General features: G+C 39.5%; 2 protein-coding genes across 2 annotated transcripts; one reads left to right on the top strand and one right to left on the bottom strand.

The window, feature by feature from the left end:
* Positions 1–7: 7 nt before the first annotated feature.
* Positions 8–7,609, bottom strand: LOC121382170 (von Willebrand factor C domain-containing protein 2-like). Its single transcript, XM_041511684.1, has 2 exons — positions 7,270–7,609; positions 8–204 (listed from the first exon to the last, which is right to left on the bottom strand). The coding sequence occupies exons 1-2, from the start codon at positions 7,520–7,522 to the stop codon at positions 56–58; spliced, it is 402 nt and encodes a 133-aa protein (XP_041367618.1). The 5' UTR covers positions 7,523–7,609; the 3' UTR covers positions 8–55.
* A 2,095-nt stretch (positions 7,610–9,704) lies between these two features.
* On the top strand, positions 9,705–14,186 carry LOC121382357. The gene is made up of 4 exons (XM_041511943.1): positions 9,705–9,764; positions 10,531–10,618; positions 12,828–12,996; positions 14,077–14,186. Exons 2-4 carry the CDS (start codon positions 10,543–10,545, stop codon positions 14,123–14,125), a joined length of 294 nt encoding a protein of 97 aa, XP_041367877.1. The 5' UTR covers positions 9,705–9,764; positions 10,531–10,542; the 3' UTR covers positions 14,126–14,186.
* The last annotated feature ends 6,979 nt before the right edge of the window (positions 14,187–21,165 follow it).

The raw sequence follows: 21,165 nt of genomic DNA, 5'->3' as shown, positions 1-21,165 counted from the left end.
AGCGACATTTTACAAATTTCGTTTTAATTGTTACAATGTAGTTCATCTGTCTGAATTACGTGATACGTTTCGTACATATCGCTTTATGCGCGTTTGGTCCAAACATATGCGAGAAGTCCATGGAACACCTGCACGTGGTGTGGGCATCAACCTGGTAGTCCTTGTTGGCAGGGATGATCGTGTCACCCACTTTACAGTTTGGTCCTGAAAGACACAAAACGGACATCTGTAAATTCAATAAACCATAGACAGACATCTCCAGTATCACTAAATACTAATTAAAATACAGACTCGTACAAATCTTATATCTCTGTTATCAAGGCCCGTTTTTAGTGGGGAGGGTTCGGGGGTTAGTCCGAACCCTCCCGCAAAACCTGAGGTCCACTTTATTGTCTCTTCTTTTTTAATATTGCAGAAATACTTGATTTTACCAACTGCAACTTCCATAAAACAATATTTGCTTGTCTTCACCATTTAGCACTCAGTAGTAACAAGGCCTGTATAGAATCATGACCTACTTTCCGTGACTGCAGCAGCAGCCCCTAAGATTGTTACATCCGTTCACCATGATCGTGTCGGGACCCACGTCGTGTGGAAAGACAGTTTTGTTGTACAAACTGCTAAGGGATGGTAACATCCAGCCGCCTCCCCAGCGCATCATCTGGCTCTACAAACGATGGCAACCCCTCTATGATACGATCAAAATGGTTGCTCGAGTGAAATTTGTTCAAGGCATACCCGAGAATTTGGAAAAGGGTCGTTATTTAGATTCAAGAGTCAGAAATCTCATCGTGTTGGACGACCTGATGTCTACAGCTGGAAAAGACCCTCGCATCACCGACCTGTTCACGGAAGGAAGTCACCACAGAAACCTCTCTGTGATTGCCATCCACCAGAACCTGTATGACAGCAAGGACCCGACACAGAGAAGAAACTGTCATTACCTGGCACTGTTCAACAACCCTATCGACAAGCAGCAAGTCCTAACCTTGGCACAGCAGATGTTTCCTGGAAATACTCGTCATTTCATGCAGCGGTTTGAGGAAGCTACCCACAGGCCCTACGGATATCTCTTGGTGGACTTGAAACCGACCACGCCCGAACATTGGCGTCTTCGGCCTAATGGTTTAGAGACGGGGCCGTCCGAATGGTATAAAAGCACGAGCGTAACGGCGAATGTCTCAGAAGACGTGCAACCACTGTCGAAGAAAGAGCTCTACGTGCAAATTATGCAAAGGAGCGCATTCAAGAGAAAACTACCAGGCATACCCGCCTACGAAAGTGACGACGAAGAAGAAGATGATGAGGTAGAACCCTATCTGAAAAAAGTCAAGAGGATGCAGTCTTGCGTGATACGTGTGGTCTGGTCTTTAAAGACGGAAGCGACTTGCTGCGACATCTGCGATTTAAAACGTGCGAAGAGGGAAATGAAAAAGACCTGGAAAACGAAGGCATTCGTCTCATGGTGGAACGTGAATTCGACATCAATCATGACTATATCGAAAGCAAGAAGAAATGCTACGAAGAAAAAACATGTCCCAAGATGCCATTGAAAGAAACATGAAGACATTGCAATGGAAGTTATTTAAAGACACGTACTCTCGCTTTCTGACCTATATGCATTACTTTGACAAAGGTCCCAACACCAGAAAATTTTCACAGTTTGTGAATCCAGACAAAGATGTGAGACCACAGATTCGTTGTAAATTAAATCAGTATCGTTCATGGATCGGCGAATATTTGGATGAACAAGACGACGACGATACCGACGACGAGGAGGACGATGAAGAGAAATGAACACTCATATTATTCACATGTCGCCCTTAAGGCCTCTCGATGTAACCCAGTGTGTGTCCATTTTATATATGTGTCAGTGATTTGTAATTTAGAAATAAATGAAAAACCAAACCATTGCGGTTTGTTTTTTGTGTTTTTTACTCTATGACTAGATTTGTGATTGGATATTTCTACCGCTACTTTATAGTAGCAAGAGCTGTGTGTACAAGACAGAACAAACCACGATCTTTGATATACCAGACATAATACACTAGTTGGCTATAGCTTAATGGGCCACCGACGGGGATCGATCCTAGATCGACCAATGTATTTACCCATTTGGTAATTAAAAAGCCCTGTAAAAAGGCTTGTACTCTAGGGAAATACTTGTGCTTAAAATGCAGCTAGAAGATCATAGTTTAGGTCGGAGCGTTGAGTTGCAGTCACGCGTTCTTTCTTCAAAGCAATGGGTTGGGGATGTTTCACACACACAGACACACACACACACACACACACACACACACATTCATTTCTTCCCTTAACAAACATTCCTTTCTTCTCCTTAACGCATATGCCTTTCTTCTTAACAAACATTCCTTTCTTCGAGACAAATATGTCTTTCTTTTCCTATGACTAAAATAAAATAAAATATTTGTGTTCAATTAATCTTTATTTTACGAGGAAGGAAATGTTTTATTTACTGAACATATTTTATTTATGGTTATACGGACATGGTTAAGGACCACACAGATATTGATTGAGGAAACCCGCTGTCGCCACTTCATGGGCTACTCTTCCGATTAGCAGCAAGGGATCCTACACCATCCCACAGACAGGATAGTACATACCACGGCCGTTGTCCAGTTGTGGAGCATTGGCTGGATATATCCCAGACCGACCCACATCAAGGGAACACTGAGCTACGTTCCGTCCCCACAGGGTTATTAGAGGCTGCTTGAAAAAACACCTCGTAACATAATAAATAAATAAACAAATAAATAAATAAGTAAGTAAATAAGTAAAATAAAAACAAACTATAAATTATTATTTTGTTTTAAAAATAATAGAAAAAAATATAATTTCCCCACATGAGATACGAACGACGTACCCTCAGCGCTGGACGCGAAGTCGTTCACAGCTGACTACTTCACACATGTAAACAAAACCTGTCATTTAAACCATTATATATGCAAACGGCGAAGCACGTTCTTTGGGTATGTTAAAATAATTTAATAATCTTGTGAATGCGCTAACGCGGGAGACATAGTGGGACGAGAATTCTATTTTACACCAATTTAAATCATTTCTTATTTCACGCCTTTAAGAATGTATCTTCTAGTTCAGTATTGCCACCAACAATAAAATGTAAGCAGTGATAACCATTCAACATTCAGTGCGCTAAAATTAAACACACTACCTCGCGTCGGGCTGAGTCCTTAGAAGTGGTTTTGTTTAACGACACCACTAGAGCACCTTGATTTATGAATCATCAGCTATTGGATGTCAAACATACTTTTGACAGTTTTAGAGAGGAAACCCGCTACAGTTTCCCATTAGTAGCAAGGAATCCTACACTTCCCACAGACAGGATAGCACAGGCGTTGCTAAGTACGACGGATCGGGGGCGGGCTAAGTAGGTCAGGGGCCGGTCTAAGTAAGTCAGGGTCGGGTCAGTAGGACGTTGCTCACGGCACAGTAGGCCAGTCTAAGTAGGTCAGGGTCAGTCTAAGTAGGTCAGGGCCGGTCTAAGTAGGGTCGGGTCAGTAGGACGTTGCACACGGCACAGTAGGTCAGGGCCGGGTCAGTAGGACGAAGTCACGTGAAAAGACCGTGACGTCATCACGGTCAAGGTCAGTCTAAGTAGGGCCGGGTCAGTAGGACGAGGTCACGTGACAAGGCCGTGACGTCATCAAGGTCAAGGTCACGAAAGTAGGTCATGATTCTATACAGGCCTTGTTACTACTGCACTCCCCTTACCAAAGCTGCTGGATTCGAAATTTCTAACTAATCTGGCAAAATCAAAGGAAACTACACGTCGCAAAACATTTTAATTGTACCTTTTGCTATATTGATGACCTCGTAGCATTCGATAATTACATGACAATGACAGCAGTTCACCTTCCATTGATTTAGCAACCGAAGTTGCAAATAAAATCTTTAACAACAAAAAGTAATCCTGTTCATGCCTTGATCTTTACATAGGGATTCAAATCGACACTGGCTTCCATATATACCAAACAGTATTATTCTGTCATTTTGGCATACAAGTTGCTTTATCATGTCGATTATTTTCAAGTATTTCAAAACGTTTTACGGCCAACATATAGATGCCATTTTGATGATATGACGCATCAGTTACAAAAAATTAAATTGGATGCAATACGTTATGCAATACCTTTTGCAGAAAACGTTTGAGGACAATTGCACCTGTACTCTTAGGTGTTGGTGGTGATTCGTGATGATACAATTATTACTATGGTAATGTGTTTCGTTTTTGATAATATCTTAAATATTAAAGGAACTAATCATAGTTCCGACTATTTCTCATTCCAACCAGTGCACCACGACTGGTATATCAAAGGTCATGGTATAGTTCATATAAAAGATCCCTTGTTACTAATGGAAAAATGCAGCGAGTTTCCTCTCTAAGACTATTTGCAAAAAAATACCAAATGTTTGACATCCAATAAATTAATGTGCTCTAGTGATGTCGTTAAACAAAATAAACTTTAACTTTATCTTTAAAAATATAATAACCATAGTAACAAAAATATAATCTACAAAATAGTCGAAAATCATTGTTTCAAAATATCAATTTTTAAGTTCCAGATGCCAGGAAAACGCGTTTTAGGCTTTCAAAGATAATTCAGAGATAATATAAAAATATTTTATTTGCCAAAAACCTTTTAAAATGGTTACAAACTAGGGATATTTCCTGACCAAGTTATATTTTATTTATTTTCCTCCTTTATAGTGGTGATAAACTAATGCCCCCCCCCCCCCCCCCCCCCCCCCCCCCATCACATAAAAAGCTCGGCAACTTCCTATCCAAAAGGCCCCAGTAAATACCTAGTCGAACCCCATTGCCCCCTCTCTAAATGCTGGCTACGGGCCTGCTATTTGATCGTCTTGTCACCATTTGTCTTCATTTAAAATAGTGTATAGCTATTTTGAATTATGTGTGTATATATTCTCCGAAGAGCTTCTGTTGTCACATTGTCACTGTAAATACGCATTGTACAATAATCCCTCGTATGTTGTCTATCCTGGTATTTGCGCCATACCAGGACTTCCTGGGGGTTTTTTGTAACAAAAAATCACAACTTTATCTTACCTTAGCATGTTTTAAATATAAAGCATTATACTGATCAATACATTTGGAATGACCTTTAGCCGCTTTTGCCGAATTACTTCAAGGAGAAATAATAAATCCGAACGTACGATATAATTTTAAACAAAAATTGATATTGAGATACCACAAAACATTACGATGTCCCGAAACGCAAATATTCTTAGCAACAAAATGTAAGTAAATTATAATTTTAATAATATAAAAATATTTTATTTGCCAAAAACCTTTTAAAATGGCTACAAACTAGGGATATTTCCTGACCAAGTTATATTTTATTTATTTTCCTCCTTTATAGTGGTGATAAACTAATGGCCAACTTTTAAGTGGAGGGGTGAGGGTTGAGAACATATGTAAACAACGCAAAATCGATTCCATCGTGGATTGAAATCACGGTTATAACTGATTTCAAATATTTGTAAGCAACGTATATTGGTTCTCGCCGGTTTTAAATTAGGAGATAACCATATGGAGTTTTTAGATTTGCGAGTCTTATTTGATCCCGCAAATGTTATTTCTGACTGAAGGCGTTAGCCTGAGGTCAAATATGAAACATTTGCGGGCATCAAATAGACAATAACACCCGTAAATATTAAAAACTCAGTATGGTTATGTCCATTGTAAACGATCGTTTTTCAACGGAACTAACTGTATATTTGGTATTTCTTGAAAAAAATACCTCGCTACGGTATGTTCCCAAAACTGGCAGTCTCCAGATTAGGTAAGCGGTGAGGTGTTCTAATCCGCTTCCAGAAATGGGAAAACTGGCGTGAGCAATTAAGGCCAATTTAGACGCATGGGGATAACGAGATGTGTGAAGAACAGAGGGGGCGATTAACGAGATTAACCTTAATGAGCAGCGAAGAGCAGAGGTGAGCCGGAATAGAGATTGCAAGAAAATTAATGTTTGTTATATCTCAGTAAAATTTGGATGGTACATTCAAGATCTGTCCGAAGATCTTTTACCAGCTGTATGTGATTCATTCTCACCTGACCCATGTGTGTGTGCCAGAACTGTTCTGTCTGTTACCGGACAAGAAGGGATCAACGTATCTACGACTGGTGAACTTGCTTAAGGCGAAAGCTACTGGGATGAACTTGATCGTGGATTTTGAAATCGCAGTGCACAATGTGATTCGTGATTTGATGCCATCTACACATCTGAAGGGATGCCTATTCCACTTCGGCCAAGCCTTGTTTCGGAATCTTCAAGGATTGGGCCTCTCCCCTGCTTACAGGTCCAGTGAGGAAGTACGCAAGTGGTTCCGTATGTTTGTTGGACTAGCGTTTCTTCCAGTGCCTCGTGTTGTGGATGGTTACAAACAGCAGGTTGGCCAAGAGAGCAGTGAAATCACACCTGAACATATATGAGCTGATTCTCCTGTTCAAGTCAGAGAATGCCAACAAGGAAGCCCATCTGCTGCAGCTGGAAGGTGGACAGAAACCAAGGAAGTCCCACCGCACCGAAGAAGACAAGCACAAGCTCATCCAGCTGGGATTGGAGTACGTCACGTGTACCCGGGACACGGCTTCCTACTTGTCAGCTTGCGGTGGAGTGCTTTCTGGGACATTTCGTGTGTAAAGTGTGACTGAATGTGCTTTCAAATTGTGGACAAAATACTGTTTAACAAAAGTACATAATAAATATATTGTCGTAATTAATTGCCTTTGTTATTGCTTTGATCACTGATCAATAGTCAACCGTCAATGGTACGATTAATCGTCAATGGTACCGGGAACACCAGCTAAGGTGATGGGCCATCAATTAAGGTGATGGGCCATCAATTAAGGTGACGGAACACCAATTAGTAAGGGTGAGCAATAAACTGCCAGAAATGGAACAACTGGCGTGTCCAATTAAGAGGTGTTATAATCTCACTGCCAGATTCGGGAATGCCAGAATCGGGAATAAACCCCTGGCTACAATCTAACTTTCTAATGACGCCATTAGCTTTCCGGGTGTTATTGTCTATTTGATCTCGAAAAAAGAATGTAATTAACCAGTCACAATACAGAACACACTCGTCATCAGTTTACAATCCGTAAGGACAGCATATTTGTCTTTTCGCGGTAACCAAAGCACATTTGGATATTCGTTAGTTTCAATGCGCAATATATTTTATCGCCTGTTTTAAAATACGTACCGTTTGGGCAGACATGACAGCACTGGTCTTTATGATGTTCAGCGTCCACACACATGACAGGTGCACAGTCTATTATGGCGCAGGCGACGTTGCCCGAGGGCGTGCACGTGCACGGCATGCACGGGTTCTTGCTTATGTGCTCACCCGCCTGGTAGATTTTGTTGTTGTACTCACAGTGAGTAGCATGCGGCAGAACGTTTGCACCCGCGATCAGAACTATCGCCGAAAAAATTAAAACTTTTAATGCGTCCATTTTGAACAGGTACTACAGTCTTTAAAGCAAACCCTAGTAAAAAGCACTAGAACGTATATAGATAATCGCCACGAGAAAAGTAAGTCACAACATATAAAACAAGGTGACCAAGTGTGTATGTTGTATACTCATCATAAAATGTCAGCCTTAAGAACGGTATATTATCAACAAAAATAATCCTTATTCCAAAAAAATTAAAATCTTGCAAAACAGTCCCAACGATTCTCAAAATTGTAAGACCCATCACGCATAAAATGAAATCTAGAAGACCCTTCACAAATAAAATATGAGCATACCTATCCCGGGGGCGGGACGTAGCTCAGTAGCAAAGCGCTTCCCTAATGCGCAGTCGGTCTAGGGTCGATCCCCGTCGGTACACCATTACTGATATATCAAAGGCCGTGATATGGGTCTGTGTGATGGTGCATATAAAAGATCCCTTGCTAATCATGGAAAAATGTGACGGGTTTCCTCTCAAAAAATTATATGTTTAAAATTACTAATACTTGACATCCAATAGCCCATGATTGATTACCTGTCCCACCTCTCCCTAATTCCCGTGTAATAGTTCTTGGGTTCAAAATGTCAAAATATTTCCCATACCATCTACCAGTGCCACGAATCAAAACCATAGGGACACGCCCAGGGACGCACACAGGAACACAGGGCATAAATAAGAAAACAAAACCTGTTATTCACAGTTTTATTTACAACATACATATACAACATACATATACAACATGACAAAATAGCACACAAGTGTCTGAAACATTTATTAAGAAGATTTTCCCATCGAAAATCACAACACTGACCAATTACGTAGTCCCAAAGAAAAGAAAATTATCACTTGGGTATCAGAGTGGTCGTGTTTCCTCCAACGTACCCACCCTACCAATATGCCTAATAATATTGTTTCTTTGGATTTGTTTAAGAGAGAAAAATACTTTAACCCCATTTCTATCTATTAATGCAAATTGAAATATATTTAGTTATATAGTTTATTATATTATCAAGTCATTTATGTTGTTTTGCAAGTTGGTCGGAGCTTACGTCACTTCGCCCCAAGCTAGAATTCCGGACGCAAGAAAAACAAAAGAAAATAGCTGCCCCCAGTTAGCAGGAATAATCACGTTTTTTTTAATTAACTATTCATTTCTTAAAGTGTCAGTATGTGTTGGTGGTCCGGGTATGCATCTTTCCAACACCTAAGGCTCATGTTTGAGTTTACTATCCCTTTAATGACTGAACACGTTGTTTACATAAGGGTATCTTGGAGAGAGTCTTTAATGTTCCATCACTGGGTCGTCTGTCTGCTTCCATCGGTACACGCGTAGTTCACAACAGTAACAAGTGATGGCATCGTGGTCTCCCGTGTAGTAGAAACCAGCCTTGGCAAGTTCTTTTGGTTTTTGACGTAATTGCATGGGCCACCAAGCATACGTCAGCATCCGGGCATACAAATGTCTTGAATAGCAGTCGTCCTCATAGGCAGCATATGTTTCACAGGCAGCATCCGTTTAATCTGCAGGTTCATCAACGAGTTCGCCGTCTTCATTTTTATCCCCATTTTGTATGCAGCATCCGTTTGATCCATGAAGTTTGATATCTGAACATTTCCAGACCAAGACATCGTCTTAGTCACTACTGCTACTACTAATACTGCTTGAATACCCCGGTGCCGTCTTCTTCGTTCTAGATAGAGTGCAATAAGACACAAAAAGGTGAATATCATCAAACTCTGGAGTAAAATGAACGTAGATCTGATCTGTAGACTTTTTGGCGAGCGAATGAAAAATACCAGAAAAATACCTTTTTTATTATTTGGGGGCTGTCCTAAGTAGGTCAGAGTCGGGTCAGTAGGACACCGGATCGTGTCTAGGTCACGGGAAAGTAGGTCAAGGTCATATGGAAAGTAGATCAAGGTAACGAAAGTAAGTCATGGCCCCATATAGGCCCCCTTACTACTTTTAGTGTACTTAAAAGAAGCATGAAATAAAGCTAAAAACAAAACGTTGGCTATATCTAAAAGGGGGTGGGGGGGGGGGGGGCACTTTTAGTTGTATTTTTTTTTGTGTGCACTATCAAAACGTGTCAACTATGACGTTACTAACACGATACTTGTTAAAGCGTGGGAAAAGAGAATATGGTTATCTGATAAGACGCCAAACACTTCTTCTTGGTGCCTCTATAATAACAGGATTCTTGTGTAGCTCGTCCACTCTTCGCTCTTGCTGAACGACAGGTAAGAAAACAATTTTGTTTTTTTGGTTAAATAAAAACATGTAATTGCCATAAAGCTACATTCTCGCAGCACCATAATTTAATATCATTTACTAAAGCAAAATACAAACACAAAAGTTTTGATAAACGTGCATGTAAGCGCTTTGAGCGATTATGTCAGCTGCCTTTATGAAACGTATAGGTCCTCCGTCATGGTTTTTGTTTGTTTGTTTGTTTTGTGTTTTATTTAATTATTATTTAAAATGTGTTCATTATTATTTACGGTTATCAATAGCCGACAATGCCGTGTTGTACCTTCACAGAAAGTACTTTACTACATGCTTTCTTCATACTCTAATCTAATCTAATCTAATTCTTCATACTAGAATACTGGGCAAATATATCATTTTTGAAGCGAAAGTATTATCAATGCATTAGGCAATCCGCGAGAGGTAGATTAAAATGTAAAAAATACACTATTTGTTTAACGACACGTGTCTATTTTAACACGCAGTGGGGAATGAGAAAAAAATTTAAACGCCATATATGTTACTCCTACCAAACACATCAAGGGATCATATATCTCCCATAGACATCAAATACCAAGTTTTTTAAAATAACGATTTTACTATTTGAAACATTTTCATTAAAAACAATTCCTTTTAAGTTGACATTTACTTAACCGTTCCATAAAACTGTTTTACAAGTAATAGTTTTACTGCGTTTATGTGCTATTTATATATCTATAAAAAAAAAAGTGATTTGGTTTCTTCTTTTCTTTGTTGTAGAATCAAACAAAGATGAAGCTGGTTTTCCTTTTGGTTGTTCTTGTCCCACTGGCTTTTGCCATGCCCGAGGAGCGCAACATCCACGACAGTAAGTTTAATGACACTCCAGCAGAAACATTACTATCACTGTTTGATACATATGTTAGCAGTATTTTAAATTAGGCTGTGAAGTTTGGAGTTTTAACAAAGCAAATAGTCACGAGATCTACATTTACAATTCTGTAAACGTACTTTAGGCGTGAAAAAGAGCACTACTAATATGGTGCTCTATTTTGAATTAGGTAGATCACTTTTGCAAATAAGTAAGAACATCCGTATTGTTAAATATTGGATAAATTTGTTGAATACAGATAATTGTATTTTGAAAGAGTGTTATAATACCCTATATGACGAGTGCATAAGAAAACCACGTTCTGTTTACTGGGTTAATCAAATACGAGACCTGCTTCTCACCAATGGTTTTGGCTACATATGGTATAATCAGAATGTAGAAAATCGCAAAACATTTATATCACTATTCAAACAGAGAATGACTGATCAATTTATCCAATCTATGTATGCTGTATTCAACAATTCTCCAAAATGTCTGTTATACAAATTCGTTGTTAATAAGTATTGCTTACAACCTTACCTTCAGAAACCTATTGCCCTGAAATACAAACATATTTTGAGCAAATATAGATTATCGTCCCGTAATCTCTTTATAGAAACGGGCAGATACCACTATATTGACAGGAATAATAAATTGTGTAGTCTATGCAATATGAATGTAGTAGAAGACGAATATAACTTTGTTCTTGTGTATCCTTTCTACAGTAACATAAGAGATAAATATATTAAACCTTTTTATTATAATAAACCATCAACATTTAAATTAACGCAAATGCTGTCCAGCAACAATTCAAACAGCTAATTAATTTGTGTAAGTATTTGAACACTGCTACCACGCATAGAACAGACAACATTGATACATGACATATGCTATTATATTGTATATTATTGCTATGCATGTATTACCCATTTACTATAGAATGTAACCCGATGCTACATACCATTCCCCGCAATGTGCACATTATATTATTTTATACATAAATATGTATGTATACCTATACAATATATATTTTTTGGCAAAAATAAAATGTATGTTTAAAAAAAAAGTCACAATGGTAATCGAGACGGTTGATCTTATTCCTCGTCAACAGCAAGGGGTGTACATGTATTTCCCCTCGGATAATATACCAGGGACAACAATTCATGAAACGTGTGGTCAGTCTTGGAGTGGTAGTCCTCCTACAGAAAAAGGTAGTATTGTTTGGGGGTAACAGTCTTCCTACAGAAAAAGGTAGAAAGGTTGTATTGTTAGAAATGTAGGAAGATTATCTTGTCCTGGGTGGTGGCAGTACTCCTACAGAAATGTAAGAAGGTTGTATCGTTCCTGGAGAGTGACAGTCCAAACAGAAGAAAAGGTAGGAACATTGTATCGTCCCGAGAGTGGAAATCCTCATACGGAAAAAAGATAGCAAGGTTGTATCGCCTTGGAGAGGCGTCCTACAGAAAGGTAGGAAGGTTGTATCGTCCAGGACTATGGTAGTCTTATAGAAAAGGTACGAGGCTTGTATTGCCCCCGAGGAGTGGCAGTCCTCTTAAGAAAGGCTGAATATTGTATTGTCTGGGGAATGGCAGTCCTACACAGAGGTAGAAATGTTGTATTGTCTGGGGAATGGCAATGCCACACAGAGGTAGAAATGTTTTATTGTCTGGAAAATGGCAGTCCTCCTACAGAAAAGGCAGAATATTGTATTGTCCAGGGAGTGGCAGTCCCATGCAAAGATAGGGAGATTGTATTGTCGAGGGAGTAACAGTCTTACATAAAAGGCAGGACGGTTGTATTGTCCAGGGAGTGGCAGTCCCACACAAAAGGTTGGATTGTCTGGGGAGTGGCAGTCCTACATTAAACACAGGGAGGTTGTATTGTCTGGGAAGTGGCGGTCTTCCTACAGAAAAAATAGAAGGGTGTATTTTCCAGGGGAGTGGCAGTCTTATATAAAATGTAGGAAGGTTGTATCGTGCGGGAATATTTGGCCTTGTAGACCAAATCGAATTCACTATTAGCGTAGTAATGTGTGTATAAAGTACAAATAATATTATGTAATATTCAACTGAACGTCAGTAAGATGGAATTCAGTGTCGGTATCACGGTTATCTTCCTGACACTATGGATCAGGGTTCTGGTTCTGTAAGCTCCTTTTTATTTATCGATTTGTCTTTTTAAAATATGCTTTTGTCTCATTTTTCAGTTTTATCTTCATTGGGAAGCTGGTTGCACATCAGTGAACTGAAATCCGTCGTACAGACAATCGTAGACAATATCGGACTGGACGAAAGTGAGGCACAGTGCGAGAAAGCCTGCCCCAATCTGTTCCACAACTCCATCGGGGTGTCCGCCTGCAGAGTCGCATGCAAAGGGTAAGTTAAACAAATATGGCCTCAGACCACAATTAATTTCGCTATATGTTTCTATATAGCCTTAGTGGCTATAACATTTTTATTAATATCAGCAGGCCCGTGAAGTTTTGTATGTACCTTTGCCTGCATGGGGCACCCTCTAAACCAGGCCGGAGTACACCCATTTTACTCAAAAAGCACTACTTTTGCATGGGCCGGAATTACCACAAACAAGTCTTCAATGTCAACAAGTTACACATGTTTACAAACTACATGCTATCCCTTGTCACTTCAGTCAAACAGTTGCCACTTCATAGCTGTCTGCCATGAAATAATCACAGTCAAACAGCAGACTACTTGCGCGGTCAAATTTCCGGATTTTGGACAACCAAATGGGAAGATAACTGTAATCTGAGGCCATATTTATTTGAGATTAAAGTACGCCATCCTAGATTTACACCTAAGCTATCTGAAGAATAGATCATCTATCAAGGATGGATGTTTAAATGTATTTAAGATTAATGCACACCGTCCTAGATTTACACCTAAGCTACTGAGTATAAGAAATGTCGATGCATTAGTATCTTATTGCACTCGCTCAATTTTCTAACATGATATAATATGCATCTCCAATTATATACATTACCAGTCATTATTACACAGAATTATAACCTGCTGTTTGTTGTACAGGGCGGAGATGTTTCCCTCTATTTAGCAATTGACAATTATTTCCATCAAGGAAAAGTATTTAAGTGGATAGATAATATGTACCTGCTTATGTCAATATCCATGTCGTTAATGTGGTGTTTCCACATTTAACTGTTTTTAATAACGGTTTCACTTTTATCATGTTTATTTTAGTTATTTCACCGAAGCTTCAACTTCTTGTTTTACGGAGAAAACACCTTGAATCAAATATCGATATATATATATATATATATATATATATATATATATATATATATATATATATATATCGTATCGTGAGGTAGATGTATCATGATACCCATATTTAGAACTGATTATGCTGCTGCTGCTGCTGCTGTTGTTGTTGTTGGTTTTGTTGCAAAATCACGTATAAAAATGTCCATGTCATTTCAGATCCCAGGAGCTTGCTCACCACTTCCACATTGTCCCATCCACAAACTAAGATGTCAGTTGGAAATATTTGAGCTTTATGCAATAAACGAGATACCGTCTAAAAATGTAAATGGCGCTTTGTTGTGTATTTAGCGTTTCATGGTGCATACTTAGTCTTATGCACTATTTAGTGTCAAATTATTAGACCAAATGCCTGAGACGTGTTGCAGAGAACAACACAAAAAAACTCCGTACTGTCAAGTTACTCATTCATTTTGGTGTACATATTTATTAAAATGATATTAATCATTGTTGTTGGGAAATAAGCACACTGAAACGTATAAAAGTGCAGGGGTCGAAATACTTCCGTACCGTTTTGCCAGTCAACATACCACGGACTGGGAGATTTTTTATTTTTTGTGCCTGTTATCCCGACGAACAGGCAATTATTTTGTATTTATTCTGGTATATTAGACTTATATAATATAATATAACACGTGTGTGTGTGTGTGTATATATATATATATATATATATATATATATATATACTAAAAGGCTAACGTTATTGTGACACAAAAGACTAAGATAATTGATGATAAGTTTTTACTGCCGTGTATGAAACGTTATAACATGGAAAGGGAAATGTCCGAAGGTATGGAAACGAGCAACAGTCCATAAAAAGGGCGCACCTGCCATATGCAAATGAGCCACGTCACTTGAGGGGGTCCAGAGCGAAGTTCACACAATCAGTAGCGAGTGTGTCCACCTTGAGCACTGATACAGGCCTGGCATCGTCGTCATATTGAGGCCACTAAATGGTGGAGAAAGTTCCTGGGAATGCCATTCTAGATCTGAGGAAGGATCAGCCATGTGTCTTGGCGAGGGGTTGTCACGGGTGATCGGCTGCTACGGGGACGGTCCCTGATATAAAAAGTAAAGTTTGTTTCATTTAACGACGCCACTAGAGCACATTGATTTTTTATCTTATCATTGGCTATTAGACGTCAAACATATGGTCATTCTGACACTGTTTTTTTTTAGAGGAAACCCGCTGTCGCCACATAGGTTACTCTTTTACGACAGGCAGCAAGGGACCTTTTATTTGCGCTTCCCACAGGCAGGATAGCACAAACCATGACCTTTGTTGAACCAGTTATGGATCACTGATCGACGCAAGTGGTTTACACCTACCCAATGAGCCTTGCGGAGCACTCACTCAAGGTTTGGAGTCGGTATCTGGATTAAAAATCCCATGCCTCGACTGGGATCCGAACCCAGTACCTACCAGCCTGTATACCGATTGCCTAACCACGACGCCACCGAGGCCGGTTGGTCCCTGACCTGGTTGTTTTGTTGATATCGTTGCCATAAGTGTCATATGGTGTTTCTGTGGACGTTAAATTGACGTGCGACGTTTGAGGTCCCAGATTCAAGCATCCCTCTGACCAGCCATCTGTCAGTTTCACTAAGGCGCGGCATGACGAAATTACATCAAACAGTTCACTAATGGTGATTTTCTGACGTCTGGACTTCTGAGGGCGACACAGAGTGGCAATGGTTTGCTACTGAATGTCTGGCCTTTTCTGGTGAACACTGGACAGGATTTCTCCCGAATATTCCATGTTTTTTGCACAACGCATGCACTCGCTGTTTGGTTGCATTTCTTCGAGCTGTTTCATGAACATTTTCTCTGGTTTACATCCATAAATCCATTCACAAATTTATGACTCCAAACATGTCACAATAATTTTTGCCTTTTAGTATAATATGATATAATATACATACATACACCGATATAAATAGATTCAACCATAGGTTATAAACCACGAGGGGTGGGCCCATTGGTTTATTTCTCGTCCCAGCCAGTGCACCACGACTGGTATGTCAAAGGTCGTGGTATGTGCTGTCCTGTTTGTGGAATGGTGCATATAAAAGATCCCTTGCTACTAATGGAAAAATGTAGCGGGTTATGTATGTATGTATGTATGTGTGTGTGTGTGTGTGTGTGTGTCTGTGTGGCCTCACAAATTGTCCCGCGCCGTTGCTGGGACTCGAACCTATGTCACCGAATCGCCAACAACTTTGCCATGATACCTTTCACGCATGGTATGTTATGTACGTATGGGTATGTAAATGAATTAAAATATGTGACACTGTTGACTGTTCTATGGCGAAAATGCTTACATTTGCACGTAAATTAGGGCGAAAGCGATAGGTTGATTTCGACAACTTGCCTCGTCCAAAGGGTCGCACGCTTTTCCACCATGCCTCCGTATAATTGTAGCTTTTTCTATGCACACCCACATGACCACATATGATGGAGTGACTATCAAATATAAGGGCTCTGTTGGCTCTCTATGGCTCTCTATCTATGTTCTCTAACTTTATCACTCTGTCGTTCTCTCACGGTACCAAGCAACGAACTGTTCGAAATCGTCCACGTTCGGGAAGTGAAGCACTACAAATAGAGAGGACCGCTACATCACCAATATGGCTCTACGTCAACGCACAACCACTGCACGCCGATTACGTGACAATCTGCGGACTTTTTCAACATACGAAAGGTCAAACCTACGCGCAATCGTTTGAGAGCCAATAATCTACGCTGCCGTTGCCAGGCTGTTCGACCACCACTCCTACCACGTCACAGAACGGCCAGACGTCACTGGTGCACGCTTCATCTGCGGTGGCAACGTGTTCAGTGGGGTTGAGTGATGTTCACTGATGAGTCCAGGTTTAGTCTCCAGTTCAACGACGGTCGGGTTCGTGTCTACAGACGTCCTGGGGAGCGCTTCGCTCGTTAACGTTAGACAATGTCACCGGTTCGGTGGTGGCAGCGTCATGGTGTGGGGCGGCATCTCTATCCACCACAGGACCCCCTTCTATGTGGTGGATGGCAATCTGAATGGAATCCGCTATCTGAATGAGTTTATCCGGCCGTTGGTTCTCCCAGGCCTTCAGCAGATTGACGGCGGGGCAGTTCTGCAGGATGACAATGCCAGACCCCACCGCGCCAGGGTGGTACCGGACTTTCTCAGACAACAAGGTATCGCCAGGATGGATTGGCCAGCATATTCGCCTGACTTGGCCCCAATAGAGCACGCCTGGGACGAATTAGGCAGGAGAGTTCGGGATAGCCATGCCCTCCGGCCAACCTTCATGATCTGGGTCAACTTCTTATGGCAGAGTGGCAGGCCATTCCCCAAGAGTTATTCAGACGTCTGATCAACAGCATGAGGCAACGATCTGTCGAGTGTATTCGCGCCAGGGGTGGATTCACACACTATTAAACGAATGTTCTAATGTGTAAAATCCATGTTTGACAACCTTCAACTTTGACAGCATGTCATGTGACTTTCTTGTATACAGTGACGTTTATTTGTGGGGTTTTTGTAAATATGGAACAATAAATAAAAATGTTGGTGTAGTTTACATCATCAATCTAATACACTCTGAAACTTATTTGGTTATACATTTTTGACCCTTAAATTCTTTTGAGTAGTATATATGTAAGTATGTATGTATGTAATTTAACGATGGCAATATTGATTTCGACAAGCCTCGTCCCAGGGTCGAAATTTCCACCACCTCGGGTGTTCTTTTTCTATCCCACATGACCACATATGATGGAGTCCATATATATATAACTTTTTCTCTCTATCTCTCTATCTATCTCTCTAATTATCACTCTGTCTCTCTCACAAAACACTAAATGTTACCTTGGTGAAACAAACCAGAGAGGTAAAATGTGTTGCCGTAATTAGATGTAAGTACAACAATATATTAAAATTAACTTTATAATTTTTCAAAGAAAGGTAAACTAAAACATTAAATCGGTTAGAAACGTGGTTATGGCATGTATATTTTTGGGTTATCTATTTTGGGATGATAGGTTACTTCTTAATATCTCTTTAATTATAGGGGCGGAACGTAGCCCAGTGCGCGGTCGGTGTGGGATCGATCCCCGTCGGTGGGCCCATTGGGCTATTTCTCGTTCCAGCCAGTGCACCAGGATTGGTATATCAAAGACCTTGGTATGTACTACCCTGTCTGTGGGATGGTGCATATAAACGATCCCTTGCTGCTAATCGAAAAGAGTAGACCATGAAGTGGCGACAGCGAGTTTCCTCTCTCAATATCTGTGTGGTCCTTAACCATATGTCTGACGTCATATGACCGTAAATAAAATGTGTTGAGTGCCTCGTTAAATAAAACATTTCGTTCTTTCTTTCTTTAATTATATTACTCTCATGAAAAATATTATCATGTTCGTGGGAAAATCAGAATATGGGTTTCGTGGTTATAAGTTAAAATGTCATAGCGTACGCTTGAATACCTATATAATTAGGTTATTCTGATGAATAAGTCTTCATTTCAAGTCAACGGGTGAGTCCAACTAGTTTTTATCTTTTGCTTACATTTCAGACACAATTTTTTTGTAATTTCGTGTGAATATTTATGAATAATATTTTTTCATGATAACATAATTTCTGTTTAATCTGAAATCTCCTTAAGACTCTTTAAACTATGTTTTATCAGTAACAGTTTCAAATAAAACTTAACTGTGTTTCATGATGCGTTTTACTTAAAGGGATATTCCTGAGTTTGCTGCATTGTAAGATGTTTCCGACTAATAAAATATTTCTACGATTAAGCTTGCATATTAAATATATTTTCTTGTTTAGAATATCAGTGTCTGTATATTCAATGTGTTTCTGGTCGTCTTAATATTTGTAACAAGCCCAAACTGGAGTTTGTCTTCAAATAATTTCGTACGTACGAAAAAACAGTATTTTAGGAAATAAGATGAAATTTAACCTAGTACAAATATTAGAACGATCAGAAACACGTTTAATATACAGCCACTAATATTTTATGCAGAAAAATGTATTTGATATGTAATTACAATTGTTAAAAAGTCTCTGTTAATCAATAACATCTTAAAAAGTGCAGCAAACTCAGGAATGTCCCTTTAAATTGTTTGATTTGTTTGTTTTTTCTTCTTGAATCAAAGAAAGATGAAGCTGGTTTTCCTTTTGGTTGTTCTTGTCCCACTGACTTTTGCCATGCCCACGACAGTAAGTCTATAATAAGGAATATTCCTTTGACTAAAGGGCGGGACGTAGCCCAATGGCAAAGCGCTCGCTGGATGCACGGTCGGTTTGGGACCGATGCAGTCGGTGGGCCCATTGGGTTATTTCTCGTTCCAGCAAGTGTACTACGACTGGTATATCAAAGGCCGTGGTATATGCTACCTTGTCTGTGGGAAGCATATAAAAGATTCCTTGCTACTAATGGAAAAATATAGCGGGTTTCCTCTCTAAGACTATATGTCAAAATTACCAAATGTTTGACATCCAATAGCCGATGATTAATATATCAATGTGCTCTATTGGTGTCGTTAAACAAAACAAACTGTTTTCCTCGGCGGCTGTTATTTCATTGTGACACGTGTTCAGGATAACGGGATAAAAAGAACCCCGCTTCCTTCACATTGATACTCGTACTCTGTGTTAGCAGATTGTTTATTCATTGTTGGATCAGTCATAGATTACTCCCCTGGTCTAGGTTTGTTTAGTAAACTAGTCTGGACCGGCAGTCCTCTTTGTGGCGGTGCAAGAGGTTATGTTTTGTCCAGTAAAGAATCTCATCGGGAGTGGCTATCCACCTATAGACGAGGCACTAGTTGGAGATTCGTGGAATCAACCACTATTTTGCTAAGGAAGGAAATGTTTTATATAACGATGCACTCAACACATTTTATTTACGGTCATTTGGCTTCGAACATATGGTTAAGGACCACACAGATGTTGAGAGAGGAAACCCGCTGTCGCCACATCATGGGCTACTCCTTTCGATTAGCAGCAATGGATCTTTTATATGCACCATCCCAGACAGGATAACACATACAACGGCCTTTGATATACCAGTCGTGGTGCACTGGCTGAATGAGAAATAGCCCAATGGGCCCACCAACGGGGATCGACCTAAGACTGACCGCGCATCAAGCGAGCGCTGTACCACTGAGCTACGTCCCCCCCCCCCCCCCCCCCACCTATTTTGCTAAATGCCCATCAACTCCGCATTGTGCAGAGATACGGTCTTGAAAATAATGTTAAAATCATTCTACTGCAGCCTACTCCTAACCCACATCAAAATTAAGAAAGAACAAACCATGCATTAACCAAGCGGAAAAGCCAGACATCATTGCACCTACAAACACACTTAATCATAAGCGTATAACATATTGTTCTTAGTACGTCAACCCCTAAAAAACAGCTGTCTCTTCATCAGCTGAAGATTCGCAAAGTGTAATAATTCCCATTAATATCAAATGGAATGTATTTTGTTGTTTGTATTTACTGACTAAGATACATAACAATATTTAAGTTTTGGATTTCATGAACAAAGTATGAAATTTTTTAAAAGATATTATTATCTTTACCTAACAAAACCTTACTGATCAAAACACTAGGTTTATTACTGTGGCCATCTTGTTTAGAGAGTTCCTTATCAATGAGATTGTTTTTTTCTTCCCTGCACAGCTGCAAATTTCCTAAAAGGCAAATACTGTTTTTAACAGTGATATTTAATTCAACACGAAAGCACTGCTGATAACTGACAACAGCATTTTACCACAACACAAAAATGAAATTCAAATGAGCAGACAAAAATTTGGCAATTAAAATGTTATAAAGCAACTTCTTTGTCCAAGGGAAGATCACTAAAAGACATTGCAATGGAACAAAGTGGTAATACATTATTAACTTTGAATAGTCTAACATAAAAACAGACTGACTGAAATGTTAAACTGGGTTTTATGCCATCCTGGTCCATCTCAAACTGTGAAACACCCAATTTTCCTCACTGACTCGTTATGTTTATTTCTTGTATAAAAATTAATCACTGCAATCCAATACATATACTGGTATTCACAATCAAATTTATTATATTCTTACTCTGTTGATTCTACACAGAACCACATTGAAATGGCAAAAGGTATATAAACATATTTTTAAAATGAACTTTTACTTATTGTAAAAAACAAAAGGAAATGAATGATTTGTGTTTCCAATAAGGTAAAGTAACGAGTCCATCAATGTAAAATTA

The sequence above is a fragment of the Gigantopelta aegis genome, chromosome 9, assembly GCF_016097555.1.
Source record: "Gigantopelta aegis isolate Gae_Host chromosome 9, Gae_host_genome, whole genome shotgun sequence".
Classification (NCBI taxonomy): domain Eukaryota; kingdom Metazoa; phylum Mollusca; class Gastropoda; order Neomphalida; family Peltospiridae; genus Gigantopelta; species Gigantopelta aegis.
The sequence above is the reverse complement of the archived record's forward strand: the minus strand, read 5'-3'. Positions and strand labels throughout refer to the sequence as shown.